General features: G+C 34.7%; 1 protein-coding gene across 3 annotated transcripts in view; it reads left to right on the top strand.

Moving 5' to 3' along the window:
* Positions 1-474: 474 nt before the first annotated feature.
* ARAP2 (ArfGAP with RhoGAP domain, ankyrin repeat and PH domain 2) overlaps positions 475-18,289 on the top strand; it is a 116,862-nt gene continuing 99,047 nt past the window's right edge. For 2 of the 3 annotated variants that reach the window (XM_030492573.1, XM_030492575.1), the window contains exons 1-8: positions 475-1,522; positions 7,333-7,403; positions 8,336-8,415; positions 9,661-9,682; positions 13,018-13,046; positions 13,245-13,330; positions 13,700-14,056; positions 17,489-17,558. In XM_030492573.1, the coding sequence (XP_030348433.1) occupies positions 627-1,522; positions 7,333-7,403; positions 8,336-8,415; positions 9,661-9,682; positions 13,018-13,046; positions 13,245-13,330; positions 13,700-14,056; positions 17,489-17,558 (1,611 nt within the window). In that variant the 5' untranslated portion in view covers positions 475-626. The remainder of the gene's footprint in view (positions 1,523-7,332; positions 7,404-8,335; positions 8,416-9,660; positions 9,683-13,017; positions 13,047-13,244; positions 13,331-13,699; positions 14,057-17,488; positions 17,559-18,289) is intronic. The other variant, XM_030492574.1, reaches the window with a different exon arrangement.

The raw sequence follows: 18,289 nt of genomic DNA, 5'->3' as shown, positions 1-18,289 counted from the left end.
GTTACTTTTTCTTTTCCCCTTTGGAAATGTGTTTCTCTGCTAAAAGAGTTTAAGGCTCGGAAGATAAGGGAGTTAAAGCCCTATCTGGTAGTTAATTGGTGCTAGCGTGGGAGTAGGAAAGCTTTGAGTTCCAGAGCTGGTCTTGGATCACTGTTTCTCCTCCTTCTATCCAAGTACCATGTAATAAGAATATGTGTGTAGGTAAGTGGTTCATTTCTTAACTGTTCATCTGCTAGGATTATATGTTTTAAGACTGTATGACGTGCTGAGTTAAGACTTTGACATGTCTATTCTCTTTATACAGGCCAAGATAAAAGGATGGAAAGGTTATGCTGTTTACCCTCCTTGAAATTTTCATATATAAGCAATTTAAAAATATAACTGTACAAATGACAGGAGGCCTTCAGAATTTAACCCAAGATTAACATGAATTCAGATGGGAATTTTTTTTAATGCCCTTTTTCTTTTCCATAGGTTTGCAGTCTTAAAAAAAAAAAAAAATCAGCTTGGACTGAAGAAACCTGAAGAAGTATCTTGAAGAAACTGGTGTTTTCCATTGGCTGGCTGACACCATATTTAGAGAGCTTTGTTGCTAGTGAATATGTGCACATCCTGACTATTTCTACATGACGGTCTGGGGCAATATTCGGAATGAAGCTGCCATCATGTCATCCACATGCAGTGGCACTGATGTTGAAGAGTTCTTGATCAACATTAACTTGGGGCAGTATCTTCCTAACTTTAAAGAACATGGCTATAATATTGTGACAGATTGTGTGGGAATAAATAACAGTGTACTTCAGCAAATGGGAGTGTTGCCTACAGGTCACCGCAGAAGGATACTTAAGCAGTTAGATGCTGCTCTTTCAAGAATGCAAGAAAATGATCTTTTGTGTGAAAATCTAAAATTCAAAGACCTGAAAGTTTTAGAAGAGAAGCAGTATTCATCCTTAGATCAGGAGTCTCCAATAAGTAGTTCAAGCGTAGAGGGGACTAGCTTGATTCCTGCAACATCGTCAGAACAACTTAATAAACCTTACAATGATAAAGAAAAGTTTGAACTTGCAGAGCAAAACATATCAAACAATGATAGCTTTAAAAATTTGGATTTTCCTAGTTTATACCAGAATTCAGACAGCATACTAAAAGCTGTCAATCAAGCTGGAAGTATTAAGACAAATACTCAGCCAAATACATCACTGGAAGAATCTTCTGCATACCAAGCTGGTGAACACTTGGCTGGCTGTTTGGCAATTCATGATCCTCCTTCTTCGTTTGCTCATTCATGTGAGACAAAATACGATGAAAACAAACATTCGATGTTTTCAGAGGAGGGTGGTATATCTGATAGTAAACCAAATTCTCCATTCTATAAGTTTAAAGGAGAAATGAAAGACAATGACTTATATGATTCTTACACAAAAAACTGCATGAAAGTATTTCCAAGAGCAAGCCGCTCTTTTATATTAAGGCATAGACCTGTACCAGAAATTCCCGAATCAAGTAAAATTCAAGCTTCGAGGTAACTGCGGTTTCTTTCTAATGAAGAATCACTGTCATTGTAGAAATGATTGTTTGGGGGTTTTTTTGCAGGTTTTTTGTCTTTTTTGTTTTGTGATTTTTTTTTTTTATTTTTTTTTAAATATGTGTTGTAGATACACTGACTGTTGCAAAATTAAATGAAGGAGAATTAAGTTTCAATGCAAGTTAAAAGCAGAAATGAGAGTATAAAGGGAAATTTTAGAAGAGCATTTCCTTATCTTTGCGTCTTCTTATTTTCGAAGAAAGAAATCTTTATCACTTTAGATATAATCCCTGCTAAAAAGGATTATCTATATCAAGCATTTTTTAAACTTCATGCTATTAAGGAAGAATGGAAATATGCAAGTGTTACAGAACAAAGATTGAAAAATAACAGAAAAAGCTGTTGAATCTGTTCCAAACCAAAACATTGCTAATAATATTAGACCTTAGTTACAGGATTTCTGATGAAATTGTGATTCATCACAGGAAAATGGTGAAAAAATGGTTATTTCAGGAAGGCTAAACTTCACCCTTAAGTGTAAAAATCTATTTTTATGATGAGACAACAATTATGGTGAAACACAAGTGCTCAGGTTGTATCTTTGTAATTTTTAAGGTTGTACCTTTCAAGAGATACTGTTCTTGGAAAATATAGTTATTTCATTTATGTAACTTACAGGAAAGATCTAGCAAGTTTTACACACCACATATTAATGTAGTTTTATATAAAAAGTGGTGAAAAATTTAGAAAATTAGTGTCTGCTTTGTGTATTGTATGGTATAGCCATCCCCTAAACAAAGCAGGATGTATCTGGTATGATTGCACACATTGGCGTAGCAGGATGACTGCATGAAAACCTTCAGTCTTAGCCTTAACGCACATAAAATTTATATGTAAATATGATTGTTTGTTTGTTTGGTTTTTTTGCTTTAAATAGGTAATTTTGTGGAGGAGGAAATTATGTTATACTGTGGTCTAAAGCAAAGGCTTTCCTTGAAATGGTTCTTATTAATTTCTAAACTAGTAGCTCTTACTGTCTTGAATAAACATTAATTCTTGTAGCTTGTCTCGCAAAAATATGGTGGAATGTAGAGGAAGATGTCTGATATTAGAATTTAACTCCAGGCCTATCTTAATAAAAAATACTGTTTGAATGTTAAAAATAACTGACACTGAATGTTGTTGATCACAATATTATAGGCTATGTAAACAAAGAGTATCTTTTCACAGATTAACTATGATCATTCTATTAACTATATTCATTATGCTGGTTAAGTGTCTTAAATGGAGAAAAAAAAAGAATTCTTGCAAAGGCATATGCAAAGTTTCGTCAGTGTAGACATATCCAAATCATCAGGTTGCACTTTTTTTAGTAAATTTTTTTTTTCCTTTTTTCTCCCTTTTTTTTTTTTTTTTTTTTTTAAACCACTAGTTATGCCTGGAAGGGACATGTCTGAGAATGTTTTGTATTTAGCTTGTCTTCTTCATCTGCATATCTTGGCAGTTAGAAACATTATTAGCAAGTTTATACATGCCTTAAATGCAGTTTCCCCAGCATTTATAAGCTCCTTTTAGATTATTGGAAGAAGTCAGTAGTATATGTTGTAACACAATTGTTTGATTGAAGAAATGGAGAAGCAAAGATTTTTTTTTTTTTTTTTTTTTTTTTTTTTTTTAACAAGAGATTTTTGCATGCTCTAAAAAGATGTCTAATCAGTGCCTTCTATACAGGCAAATTTTGTGCTTAGTGAAACTTAAATATAAACATCTTTCAGTGAGGAGTAGCTTTAAGTTAACTTTTGTAGAGTCATTATCCCTACTTCATATAATAAAGGTATTCCTGCTGAGCTGAAATGGGAATCTCATCCTAAAAGATAACGATAACTAGCTACTAAGAGTACTCTTAATGTCTTTTGAGAAACGATCATCCAATAGAGAGAATATGCTGAATTTGTAATCTTCCCACCATTCAAGTAAATTCTCCAAATCCCAGTCTAATAGTGATTGATATGTGACTGGGTCACTGACTTCATTACCCACCATTTTGATTTGTGAGCTCCAGCTTATTTTCTTCGCCTTTATGCTCCAGTTATAACAATATGGAAATCCTGGAGGACAAGTAGCAGTCTGTCTGGCAAAGATCAGGGATAAACCAGAACTTCAAAAGAGAACTTAAACTTCACAGAATCATTGTTTATAACCTACCTGGTTATAAATTTTTTAAGAGACAAAGAATTAATACAGAACTTTATAATGACAGCTTTAACCTCAGGAGAGATTGTGTGTGACTTACAGATAGACTCAACTGACTTTTGTTGGTAGGTGCTGGCTTCATCCTTACTACATTGTTTGAAGGCTTTTCCATAGAGGCAGGGAAATCCTGCTCAGATTTTCTGAGAAAATCAACATTTCCTTCTAGTCATTCATGGATATTAGTAATTAAATTTTCATGCAATGAAATGCTTTTCTCATCTTCTATGTGCCTTCTAGCACAAAAAGTTCATGCAGTGGGTCTCCTTGTGCCCTTTAGTGCTGTGACCATGTCCCTTTTTATTACTAATAATGTGCATGCCTCCCTTGCAATTTTATCTCCTTCCCTGTGCCTCACTTGCGCTCCTGCCTTTTGCCTGTAACAAACCATGCTGTCGGCTGGTAAGTGTATTTAAGTCTAAAATTTTTAATGTTGTTCCCGAGTCATGTTGTGGAACAGAACAAAGGGTTAAACGCAGTGCATGATTGAAAGTTTCATCGTCTCTCTTGATACTTTTGGTCTAAGTGACTTCTTCCATACTGACATGAGTGAAAAACTGAGGCTTTTATAAGACAAAATAATGAAAGTAATGCAGTGGATGAAGCTTTCCCTTTAGTGAAAGATTAAAGATAATAAGCATAGAGATAGTTTTAGAGGCTTTGGATGCTTTGGCTCATGTCATTAGCAGTCATTCTTAGGTGAATAACAACTGTTGCATAATTCAGAGCAGCAGTCCGTTCAAAGAAAGAAAAAGCAGATTTATAACATGGTAGACCTGTTCATTATACAGAATACTACACAGATAAAATTTCAGGCTGATGAACTCTAACTTTAAATTTTTCATATCCCCCGACTTTGTTAGTTGTAGTGGGATTGCTCTCATTCTTTATTAAGAGAAATAAGAAGAAATAGACCAAAAATAATTCTGGAAAACAGGCTGCATTTGGGGAGAAATATAAATAAAACGGATAATGCTTGGTCTGACCAGGCACTATTTGTTTCCTGCAGCTGGCAGATCCTAGGGTTGAAACTTAGACTCCATTTCTTAACACGGAAGTGGTTAAGGTTGCTAATGGGGTGCCCAAGCTGGTGCTGCTGTGTGTCTCTGCTCTGTGTTCTGTCACACAAAGAAAATATTTTAGGAGAGGGAAGCTGTTCCCTCTCTTTTCCTGTGATCAAGGATCACCATTCATTTACCTCTGCGAGATGTCTATGAACCCCAAAGCTCTAACACAACATGCTATAGTGCTTTTGACACGTTTGCATTGTGAGAGGGTTAGGCTTTCAGATACATGGAAAGGAAAACATGTTTTGAATGAGTTCGAAAACAAAAGCTTCATTCATTTTAAACACTCAGCAGATGAATGCCTGTAAAGACTACCTCCTTGCACTGGCCTCTCTGCCCTTGCCTGCACTGCCCTTGCTTTATTTGGGAGGTGACAGGAGTGTATTGAATAAAACAGCTCAGCCCAGTGCAAAGCTCTCACCTTTCCAGTCTCTCAGCCTTTAGTATGACCATTCGCTGCCTCATCACACTCTTTCATCCTGTTTATGCATAAGGAAAAGGTGGTGGTGAAGCGTATGCAGCCTCTTATTATGTGAAAATGGTGAGTCTTAATCTCCACAGTTGTAATAAAGTGATAATTTGATTGAAACTGTTATTATATCTTTGTGAAATTGGTGCACTTTGCGATTGTGCTAACCTTACTTTAAAGAGCAAAATAAAGAAGATCGTTAACCTGAAGAGGTATTAGGTTTTGGAAGTGGTTAAGGGAAGTCATAGGTTGATGTAGATCTTCCGCTCTTATTTGCCGCCAAAGAAGTCTTCAGTTTCTGTCTTTTAATTCAGATATACAGTTTGTACAATAGCTAACTGTTCTGTTGAGCATTGACAAATTGCTATGATTTTGTAGCTTTCACTGTGTGTTGTCTGTTATAATCTTTCCAGCAGATATTAATAGTAAACTTGCTTCTTTTTTTTTAGATCTTGAAGTAGTCTTTACTTGACATAAGTTAGAACTTTGTTTTCCAAAAATCACAGAATTGTCTTATTTTTGATTACGGGGGAAAAAAAAGACTGTAGTTTGCTCATTAGTAGGTTTTCTTGCCATGTATGCATACATGTAAGTACATAATCAGAAAAGAGTACACAAGCCCTGAAAAATACATGAATTAAACCAAAATGCAGGTCTTTGTAAGCTGATAATTATTTTTCATTTCCTGGTGAATTTATCTTCAGTTGCTATTGCCATTACTTGCTTCTAAATCCATCCACCCTAAAACAGCCAGTGACTCACTGGTTTACATAAGAATGAAAACTATAATTTTAAAAGCTCTTTGAGTCAAAGATGCATATCTATACCTCTGCTTTATTTTAATGCTGTGAATCCCCTTAAAACTCCCAAACTAAGCAGAAAAAATCTGGTCTGTGTTGAAAAAGTTTGGTGTGTGGTTGGTTTGGTTTTGTTCTGTTTTGGTGGTTTTTTGTCTTTTTTTGGTCAATGTACCAGGTTCTTTAAAATTAGGTTAGTACAAATGCATGAAGTTAGTTTGCTAATGTATCTTAAAAAGATGTAACTGCATCAGTTTTAGTAAAATATATGGAGGAACAGACTTGAAGTATTTGTTATCTATTTTTTGTAATTATAACTCTGGAGAGTAAATAGTTGCATATGGGTGCTAGGTCATGACCCACCTTCACTGGCCGAACTCACTCTCTGTTTTATAAATCCATGACTTTACAAAATATCATTGAAGAACTTAATTGATATAACTTAGATAACTTTTGTGATATCAAGTAACTTTACAAAGTGTGGCTTCTGTCTTGAATGGAATAATTTGTTTGGAGCAGATTGAGGCATGGATTAGAAGTGATATGAAATAGTAGAAATGTATGCCTTCTGTCATTGAGAAACATCAGCTAGTAATACGGGGTAATTCAATGTGGACTTCATGGGCCAGTATTTCTAAAGATTTGAATATAATTAAATTTAAAAGAATAAAATTTCTCCATATGTTAAGTGGGAAAACAAAAATTAGGAATATTGATATTTTTAGTAATATATATTTAGCTTTGAAGGATGGAGTACCTTAGGAAGTCAAACTTTTTAGCAATTTTTTTTTTTCCACTGGATGAGAGTGTGTTTTGTCTTTATTCCCTTTCGCAGGCTCCTTTTAAGCTTAATGTTAAATTACACTTTCATATCACATCCTTTTTTAAATGTAATCATTAGTAATCAGTGTGGAGGTAAATGATGGTGGCAGAGGAGGGGATCTCCATGCTTCCCAGCAATCTAAATGTATCATAAGGTCAATTCAAAACAAAACACCCAAACTGAGGATGTGTGCTAGGATCAGAGAAGTATTTGGTGTCATAAAGGGAGGAGAACACATGGTTGGATGACTTTTAAATTAAATCAGAAATTTTCCCAAGACTTAAAATTGACTATTTATGTATTTGTGTATAATTTTAATAGTTTAACTGCATGAGATGTTTTTGTTCCATTTCTGGGGAATTTAACTTAATGTTTTCATTTTGTACTTTGTTTTGTTCAAGTTCCCTTCAGAAAAGAAGAAATGTGGATCTTATAAATATTTCTTGCACTGGGAGGCAAATTTCACAAAACAGTGAGTTAAGCATGCTGATACTTACATCTGAATATTGAGGATAAGGAAACATCAGGCCAGAAGTTTTCTAGAATTAGTATTGACTTGCTTATTTTAAGAACTATTGGGCATGTAGAAGGTCTGAAAAAAGTGATGAATGTAATAGGAGAGCATATAACCACTTTTACATTTTTGCTTAGTTTTTTTTATGAACTAATAAAATGAAAATTAGAAAATCCAATCTTTAAACCTCATTTATTTTAATATCCTTTTTTAGACTGCAGTATTTTGAGTTTCTAAGGTTAGATCCAGACTTTTTTTAAGAGTTAGCTTGTTCTTGAAAGATTAAGGGTTGTATTCCTGGCTAACGCTGCCCAATTTGTTAGTTAGTGCTCATAGTTCCAGGAAACATCAGGAAATAAATTGTATTAAATATTTTACTGGAAGAGTTTAGAAGTCTTGTGCAGTCAGTTGTAAACAAAAGTTCTTTCATATTTTAAAGGCATGTCTTGTTTGAAGTTATGCGTATTAATTTCAAGGAAATACTTGGTGTCAAAATGAAGCTTGTGCACAAATGAGGTTTTGTAGGGGTTTTTGTTTGTTTTGGTTTCTTTAAGTGAGAATAAAGAACACTTGAGCTATTGCTCCTAAGTATATGCAACAAAAGTTTTTTGTCTTTTTAACTAGGTGCAAGATAGGAAAGAAGAAAATGCCTGTATGCAAGTTATATCCAAATTACATAGTAATAGTAGTCATGTTTTAGTAGGTAGTGTCTGAGAGGAAAGAAAGCATCTGGAGTTCATTTAGAAATGGGAAATTGTTTTTTGTTCTTCAAAATTTTTGTGAAGGACAGAGAAATCCAAAGCAGAAAAACCTGTGTCCCTGGTTGATTTTATTATGTCTTTAATAAAGCATTGCACTGTATGACTTGCTATTTATTCTTTTGCTTTTAGAAACTTTCACAGAAGAAAAGCCACCCGTTATCTCTCCATATGGGGAAACCTTTATTTGTGACAACCCTAAAGGTGCTAAAGTAAGTTGGGAAGTCTGAATATAAATGGTCTGTCTTCACTTTAATCTTCATGTTATGTGTTTTATATTGCCCAGTTCCTTCTCTGTCTTTAGATATACGCAAAAAATGTATAGGATAAATATTTGTGGACTAGTGAATTTCCGTAATCTTGAAATACACTTCATGCTGTTCAGTACTAATAGGAAGATAGGAAGCTGTGGTGTGTGTTGGCTGTTTTGTTTGGGGTTTTTTATGAAGGGAAGGTGGGATGGGGTGGGTGGGTTTTTTTGTTGTGCTTTTTTCAATTTTTTTAAACAACATAGGGCAGATAACTATGCCAAGAGCTGCCTCATCAATGCGAAACAGTCAGTTACAGGCAATTGCAGACTTCCTTGGTGTCTTCCTTTTACCCTCTCAGGTACAGTGGTATATTGTAATGCTTGGTGCCTAAGTGAGGTTGTGGCGAACCACTAGAATTGACTACTAAAGGTAAAAGTGGTTTTTCTCTCTTCCGACAGTTGCAGATCAAGACTGGGCATCTCTACACAGGCTTGTGTATATCCTATGGAAGCAGCTTACATATTGGTTTAGATGATGTAATGGTCACTTTTGGCCATACCCTCTTTAAATTTCTCTATATGAAAGTTCTCAGGACATTTTTCATACATTGCCTAAACTTGCTGTGTACCCAGAAAGTCATTTTTGTTGCAGGATTCCTGGTAGGGAACATTTTTGTTGGGGTTAGTAACTAATGGTGTGAATGCCACAGGTGGCATGTGCACAGGCTTCTGAATCATGTGGAGATCTGAGAGGTAAATTAGCTTAGTGGGGCATCCACCAAATGCTGTAAATGGCTCCTGCTTCTGTCTCAGCAGGATGCAGACCAGAAATTGTTAATACTATGATTGCTTATAATTGTCCCAGCCAATCTCAAGCCACAATTAGAGAAAATAGTAAATTAGTCTTAGTTTCTGTCCTGGTCTTCACTCTGATGTTTCACTTTTTAAACTGTTGATGAAAATGAAAGCTACTCAAACAGGTGCGTAGGATTTTTTTCCCCCAATTTTAATTTGTTAAGAATTGGTCAGTGAAAATAAACGGTTCAAATTTCATCTGATAGGGGTGGTTTTAGAAGCATAGAAATGATAGCTATTTTTGATGTGTACTTTCTTTTCTTTGGAAATACGTTGTGCCCTTTTTTTTTTTTTTTTGTTGTTGGCTTTTTAAGGAGGTACGCATAAATTCGTGTCTTGTTTCTCCTTCTAGTTCTTGTTATCTGCACACAAAAGTGAGTTTTGAGCTTTTGTTTTCTTTCCTTGTGTACAATGTCTTGTCTGTGCCAGTTATTGTTGTCCGTCTGTGCCAGTGTCTTTCTTTAAAAATTCCAAATTTAAGTTCTTTGTAATAAGTTCAGTGGCATAAGCAGTTTTTCTAGAAAAAAATCCCTAGCCTTCTTGTTAGTGCTTAGTATTATGTACTTCAGTATATATCATTGAAATGGTTGGGTTATAAAAAAGCATACCCAGGAAGGTGGTCAGCAGTTTTTCTTTGTCTTACAAAGGCACCATATGCAAAAATACCATGCTGTTAAACTGGATTAACTGCTTGAAATAAAGTTGCTATTTCTGCTGGTTGTAGAATCACAATTAATGCAGTGTATTATAACATAGTTTCCTTGACTGAAGATTTGGATTTTATCACTGTCATGTAAGTGAATGTTTTTTTGAGTTATAGTTATCACATGCCTGTTGGAAACTTCATAGTTAATCTTAGTTCCATTAGAATTTAATTGCGGACAAAGGTTGTAAAGAAAAACCATAAAACAAAGGTCCTAAGGTACATTTCATTTTCAGATTTTTTTCAGCAGGTGTTAAGTATCCTAGGAACAAATAAGAAAGTTTAGGTAACGTTGTAAAGTATCTGAGATGTTAGGGCTTGTAATTGCTGCTTCATTTTAAGATAACCTCACATGAGAATATAGTTTGTCTATATAAAAGGAAGTGCAGCAAATTGTTACACTGACTGAAGCTTGTTCTAAGGGCTTATAAGTAGCCCGTACCCCTTCTTCCTCTTTCACTGGTGTAAAGGAAAGGCTTCCCTAGGCTTTTATAAAGGGAGTGCCTGTAGAAATAGGGAATGAGTCACTACAGACTGGAGGTATGTGAGCATGAGAGAACAGGGAATTAAGATTATAAAGAAAATATAACTTTGATTGGGTCAGGAGGAAAGACAACTAGAAGCAGAGACCTCTATAAAAGGCACCCCGAAGAAGGAACATATTTTTTTATAATTATTTAAAAAAACAAAAAAAAAAAAACCCAAAAAAACCCAAAAACCCAAATGTCTTAGAGTTGATTTATTATTGTGTCCAACTGAAGACCTGAGTATATTAGAATTCCTTCACAGAAAAACTGACTTCTAATGAGTTCAGGTCTCTAGAGTGAAGTCTTGGCTTTTTTCTTGCTGTAGACTGTCAGACTAAATTGAACGTGCATATGGAGGTCAGTAAACTATGTGAGCTCCTAAGCATTGTGATACTGTGGAATGCTGGCCAGATTGCAAGTCTTGTCACTTTAAAACAAAAATCCTTAATATTTTGAAAGGAGGAATTTATGGACCTGTTATAAAATTGTATTGCCAAACTATGATTCAAGAATCAACCTGAGGAGTACTGTGTGACATTAGATTTGATAGAAGATTAAGGTAGTATCTCTTAAGGAAGATGCCTGTCCTGAATGGCATTGAGTCTTTTTTTAATGTAGCCTTAGTCCTGATACTCTTTATGCAGTCTGTGTTTTAGTATTCAGTTTTCCTAACTTGCTGTTGTGATCAGCAAGACTACCTATTAGAAAAACCTAAACCCCCAAGTACATCTGAATTACTTCCTGATGGAAAGCAGAGGATTTTTATACAGGGCTGCAATAGGCAGTTCCATCTGTCAGAGATCCCAGAAACCAGATTTCTTCCTTAAGGGTAGGTGCTTCCTATGCATAAGAACAGTAAATATTTAGAGACAGTTTCTGTGTAATATATATACCTATCTTTTAAGAAATACTTCTTTCTGTAAAGGTGTCTGCAGGAGAAAATGCTGCTACTAACTACCTTTGTGTAATACAGAGATTTGCAGAGAATTGCAGGAGGTGGGAGATGAGACTTTTGTCTCTTACTGAGTCTGAGCATCTTGCTGAGTAATTCTTTAAACAACAGAATGGAAGTGCTTGGGATTTAATTTGGGTGAAATGTATGTCTTTGTGAGCAAATAGAACTCTCTGTCCATACAACCTGTCTTCGTTTGTGGACTTCTACTTTTAAAATCTACTGGCAATAGAAATGTATTTCTTGATTATTGCTTGGAAGTTCTCAGGTGTCCCTGAATGCACTTGCCCAAGTGCTGAAGATTGCAGAATGGACACACATCAAACTGTTATCATTCATGAGAGGGAGGAAGAGGTACTACCACATAGCTTCAATGGGTATAGTTTACAGTTGCATCCTGATAAGCAAATGAAGATAAAGCGTACTGACCATCCTTACTCTGAAGATGCTTCTTGGGTGATGATGTTAGCCTCTTGGCTGTTGCGTAGCAGTGGGACATTGCCATTTCCCCTCCTTTTGTGAGATTCCAGTCAATCTAAGCGTTTGATAAGCAGTGGACAGGTTGCTTTTGAGTTTTATGTTTAGTTTGTTTACAAGGTGTAGGGCTGTGCTTTTGTTGGTTTTTTTTTTTGATTTTTGTCTAATCCTTGGTGCTACAACATAGAACATAGTAGTGTGGTGTGAGTAGTAGTTGCTGTTTGGTTTTGGTGTTTTTCATAATGGAGCTGGTTGGCAGAAGAAAGCACTAGGTTTATCCTAGTGGTAGCCTGTGATTTCCACAATTTTTGCTGCAGTGCACATATACCGAGCTTTGGGCTATGTGCGTTTTTTAAGCTTGCCTTTTCACGTTGCCAAGGTGTAGCCCTCAAGTACAAGATGAGTTACGGCTGCTCAGAAAACAAATGGCAATGGTTGTGAAAGCTTATCCTGTTTCTTCTGCCACCGTTCACCTTACTGACATACACATCAAAGCTTAAATGAGCAAATTAAAATGCTTCCATTATAAAGCACAAGATGTTCATTTTAGTTTGTTTTTTTAAAGGAAGAAAGACAGGTATTGAAAAGCTTAGTAATGTAATATGATTGTCAGATCAAGTTTAGGAAGTGTGAAATGTAATATTCTTGAACAGTGTTAACCTTGACATTTTGTACACTGCAAGCAGCTTGTGATAAAGATTTCTAAACAAACATTAATAAATGTACCTTTTAGGAAGAAGAGTTTGGCAGGAAAATGTGAGATATATTTGATATGGCGGTGTTCAGTGTTACTGTAGGAATCTGAATTTACCATTATTTTATCTTTAGTGTACTGTGAAGGCTGTATATTTAATGCAGAGAAGTATTGATATGATAAATAGGCTAGCAGTGTTAAATCATAAATGGTATGCTTAACCTGCATGCAACGTGTGCATGCAACTTGCATGAGCTTAGAAAATTTTTGAGTAAAAATAATACTCAGTTGTGTCTCAAGAAAAATCAGAGCACTGCTATTTCTACACACTGAATTTCTTTATCTGTTTGTGTTAGGTATTTTGGACTATGCTCAAATGTTTTATGTGAGTATTATTATTTAAAATTGAAATATATAAAATAACGTATCTTAGAATACGTTTAAAAATACGATCTTTCAAATGCATATTTTTAAAAATGTGGCAGAGCTTTGCTAGTTAGTCTGTTTATGTATGTCTACAGTAATTTAAACATCACTTAACTACTTCAGTACAAATGTTGGTTACAATATATTTCTTTTCTAGGAACTTCATGGAAACGAATTCCTGGCTTGTGAAAATAAATTTGATCTAGGAACGAATGAAGAGCATTGTTCTTACAAGAATCTATGGTATAATACAAGAGTTACAGAGAAATTAAAAAATGTAAAGAGGAAAGAGTTACTTATTGATGTCACAACTAGATCTGCCCACGGCAGGGGGGTTGGAACTATATGATCTTAAGGTCTATTTCAACCCGAACCAATCTTTGGTTCTATGATCTCTACTTCTGAAGGCAAAACTACGACTGTATTTATTTTGTTCTATTGAGCCTTTACCCTATGCTATAGCAGGCAAAGTTTGGCTGTGGTTATCACAATGGCTAAGCACATTATAAACATATTTGTAGTATGTCTTACCAATATTTGTTCTAATCAATATTTCATGTATTTGTGCATTGTAGCAGTACATTAAGAGTAAAATGCACTTTTTCTTTCCAGTTCCTTTAATAATCAGGAAGAGAAGACAAAGGAATTTGCAAAAAATGAATCTCTGTCTCAGGAAAACAAATCATTAGCACCAGAAGAATCCGAAAATGAATCTGTATATTCTAGTGTGGAACAATGTTCTTTGCCTTCAAAGAAAAAGAAAAATAAAGCCAAAACACACTCAACATCATGTAGTAAGATAAGAAGTGGAGATTTAGATTGCTCAGTCAGTGAACAAATGCATTTTCAGCAATTTGAGGGAGATCAAACTTCGTTTGGAAGTGAACCAATAACACCGTATGCTTGTTTTTATGGACCGTCAGTAAAGAAGGCTAAAGCAGGATGGCTGGATAAATTATCCCCTCAAGGGTATGGTATTTACAGTCATTACTGTGTAATTGTGGAGATATATGTTTGCATGAGAGATGTTAAGTTTGAATTTGGTCACTGCTTACTATTTGTGGTGGGAAAGGAAAGCGAACTGTTTCGTTGCAAGAGCATAGGGCTCTTCACATTGTTAATGAATGATGTTACCTAGTCTCAAATTTATTTATGAGGTGCATTCAGAAAAAGTATTTTTATTAAAAATGTTAATCACTATGTATGAGCTGTTGTGGAAAATACAGAATTAGTTTCTAGCAATATTTCCAATCTATACATTTTTGCTGATTTTCTGTGGGCCACAAGGTAAGTGAAAACAAACTGTGATTTTGAAATACTGCTTTACCAATTTGGCCATGGATGTATAAATTAATAATTGGTATGAGTGGAGATCCTGTTGGTTTCAGCATTGTATATATGAGTTGAGATTTGAGTTTAGAAATGTGTCCAGGGTGAGTTGTCGTCAAGTTGAAGTTTATTGATATGCCTAAAGTTTGATGGGAGGAATCTGAGCCCAAGTCTTGCTTTAAGGTTTCAAATAATGAAGAGGAGAGAGGAACACAATAGAGAGAGAATAGACTCTTTGCAACATTTTTAGGTTAAAAAACCCCCTCATGTTTAATTTCTGTCACTTTTTAAAGTTTTATTAATTATTTTACTTTAACCTACTTTAAATTCCAGCCCTTCTTAGACTGTTTTATGCTAAAGAGCACTCTATTATCAGATCTTCCTTTCATAAATGTAAACTCTGATGAACTTCTAACCTCTTCCTTAATTAACTGAATAGACTATTCTTTGCTTTAAATTGTATTTTGCAGTTCTCCAGTTGTTCTTACAACTTTTTTTCTGAGATCCTTTTTGTATTGAAAGGGGCATAATCTTAGTTTTTAAGTCTATTTCAGATCTTCACTTAGCCTCTAGAAATTAAAACTGTTGTCCTTGTTAGTCCTCTAATACATCTACTTTACTTCTCAAGCCTTAGTAGTTCGTCAGTCTTTGTTCTTAGGACTGTGTTTAGCTACACTGAAAGGTGATATTAAACTCCTTGGCCCTTCCTTTCCTTACTTGCAGCTGTAATAATCATTGCCATTCATCAACTAGTACAGCAATTAATTGTTTTTCAGTTTAGTGATGAAGTTAATGAAGTAAATTGGTTGAAAATAAAATCTTGCTTGAGACTGCTGGAAGAAGCTGTATTGTACAGCAGTTTCCTTTTTTTTTTTTTTTTTTCCATTGTTGTTATTATTACTCCTTTTTAAGAGTTCTGATTTAGCAAGTTTTAATTTCTTTGGTTTTGGTTTGATTTGTGTGGATACAGTGATACATTGCTGAAGCTGAATAAAAAGGAGTAAACCTGGTTGAATAAACCTATTTCACAATATGGAATTTCAATCTGCTCAAACTTTTTTTTTTTTTTGTAATTGTTTCAAAAGTTTCATTCACATTTATGGATTGTCATTGTTTACTTTTGCTAAAGAATCAAAGAATAATTATACATAGAGCCAAAAGACTTTTTGCCAGTGTAATATTTACTTGCACATCTTTTTTTTCCTCCCTCCCTCCCCCCCCCCCCCCCCCCCCGGATTGTTAATGTACATTGACTTCTTAGAGAGCTGCAGTTAGCTTTAACTTTTGTTTTATTTCACTTGCAGGACTTTTTTTTTTTTTTTTTTTTTTTTTGACAATACTTTTGGCAGTTTAGCTCATAGAGTAATAAAAAGTATAGTTCTTGATTCCAGTTGACTCATCTTGTGCTATTTGAAGGAATTGAGTTGAGAACAAAGTGTGAAGGCTTTAAATAAAGTACTGTGTGAGAATGTGTTGTTTGAAAAAAGATAATGAGGTAACCACAAAATTTGTACTGTTAGGAATAGAACTGTTGCAGAGCCATTATCCTTGAGGCAGTGATACTCCTTGGCTAAATTTCAAGGACTTTTTCTTAAGCATGGTTTAATGAATGCTATATTTTTTTTGTTCTTTCTTACAATGCCATTTCACAAATAGCTGAAGACTTAAAGAAAGCAACCAAAGGGAGAGGAAAAAAAATATATTTTTTTTCATCCCTCAAAGCACTGTCATATTGTTTCAGTCCCTACAAACTGCATTTTTCTTTCTGTTCTACCCGCCACCCCTCTTCTTTTTATAGAGCTCCCATTTACCATTGGCACTCAGTGTTCCCTCAGGGGAATGAATATATGCTGTTTTCTTAAATTGCTACAAATCGTGCATTTAAAGTACAGCTTCTCTTTTTAGTTAACTCACTATGAATTTTAAAGCCATTCAGTTTACTCACATTACATGTGGTACTTAGGTTCACTTTTTCTTTCCTGCATCATCTTGAAGTTTATTGACGTTTTAATGGAAAATAGATTTTACATTGGCCTTTCCACATTATGAAAAATGATGATTTATCGTAGTCATATAATGCAAGTTAATCAAGCCAGAGCTGCTATTTGATTAAAGTTTTGATAAACTATCACAGTCTACTAATCCTAAAGCAGAGCACTCATTTAGTAGGAAAGGAAATAATGTTGGGGAAAGAGATGTGTTAGGGTGGGGTCTTGTTTAATCGTTTAATAGATTTTAGAATTGAAACTTTTATAAATGACAGATAATAGGCAGTCAGCATTTTTAATGAGCATAACAGACTACTTAAAGTTCACCTAAAAATAATTATTTAGGAGGTCCTTATAGAGTGTGAGTTAATGGCAAACTGAACTAGTCAAATGAGCTTCTCATTGATGATGCCAAGTTGATGACACAGATTGAAAATGAAATTTTATGTTGTGCTTGTTGAGTGATTTGGTGTGATTTGGAACACTCTATTCCCAGGCTGTGTATTCATTGGCCTGGGAAGAGAGTGTTCGGGAGATATCGATGACTGGAGATACCATAGTCTGTAAAGAGAGACGTCTTTCTCATAAACACGGCAATGAGATGGTCATTTTAGGTTCTTGACTTTCCTTTTTGGAAACTATCTTGCAGAGCTTGTGACACTTAAAGGTATGCTCTGTGCTCAGAATATTCCTTTGCTGCCAATAAAAATAGTCAGTTCTCATTCTTGTTAGTTTCAAGCACAATTACAGTTTGATCTATCACTTCTGATGTGATATAGAGCATATGGGGAAGAAATAGAAAGAATGGAAACTGAATCAATTAAAAACATGAAGACACTGATTTATAAAAGAAGTCCAGTAATACTGCACTTCTTGTTATTTACATATTTGTATTATGTTTGAAATCACCATTCTCCTTTTGGAAAGATAGGACAGGGATAAGATATATTTTAATTTTCAGAATGTTTAGGCCCAAACACAGCAAGCTAAACATGATTTTTCCTTTCTATAATTTGTGCTAATGAAATTCTTAAAAGTCAGTGTTTTGTTTATAATTTTAACTGTATTAATTTTTCATTCACAGCAAATGTGTGTTTCAGAAGCGCTGGGTTAAGTTTGATGGAGAGAGCATTTCTTATTACAATAATGAAAAGGTGAGTGACATACCTTGGTCATGTTTGGAACAAAATGCGTCTGTGTAATACACATGTTGCCATGAAGAAATTCAGAAATAATTGAAAACAAATATTCAAATTAATTTTCAATTGCGAAGTACTAGGATGAGACACTATTAAATATTTTAAGTTGTGCTTGAGATCTTCATGTATTGTTCATCCTCTTGTTTTCTAGAAAGGCTTGATATTCATGACCTTTCAGGTAGATATCATCAGAACTTCTTACTTTATGGAAGGAGTGACTCTGCTGCATTCTGCAAAACAGAGCAGGATCATGCAAAACATGGTTAAGATATGCAGTGGTTTTTTGATGGTGGTCACAAAGTGTCTTGTCATGGGAAGCCAGCATGCTGGAGGCTGAGAGACGAATTAGATGTGGCATTGAAGACCTTTTGAAAAACAAAAACCCCATACACTTGTTTACCCTTTAATGAAAAATGTCTCTTTCCTGTATGTCTTCTAACAATAATGACACATCATTGGACTAGGTTGTGTTAGAAGGATTCTATTTAAAATCAGCATAGTCCTGTGATGTCTAGTGGCTGTTCATTGTTTCTGTACCTAAGGATTGAATCTTACTGAAATTTTTGCAGACTTGTGAGTTGCTTTGATTAAGGTATTTCACTTCTGATATGTGATACAAAAATGGATTTTTAAATCATGGTTTAGAAAAAAAAATTGCCTATTCCTTTTATGAAATTGACTGATTT

The sequence above is a fragment of the Strigops habroptila genome, chromosome 7, assembly GCF_004027225.2.
Source record: "Strigops habroptila isolate Jane chromosome 7, bStrHab1.2.pri, whole genome shotgun sequence".
In the NCBI taxonomy this organism is placed as follows: Eukaryota; Metazoa; Chordata; class Aves; order Psittaciformes; family Psittacidae; genus Strigops; species Strigops habroptila.
This window is presented reverse-complemented; position numbering and strand designations above follow the sequence as displayed.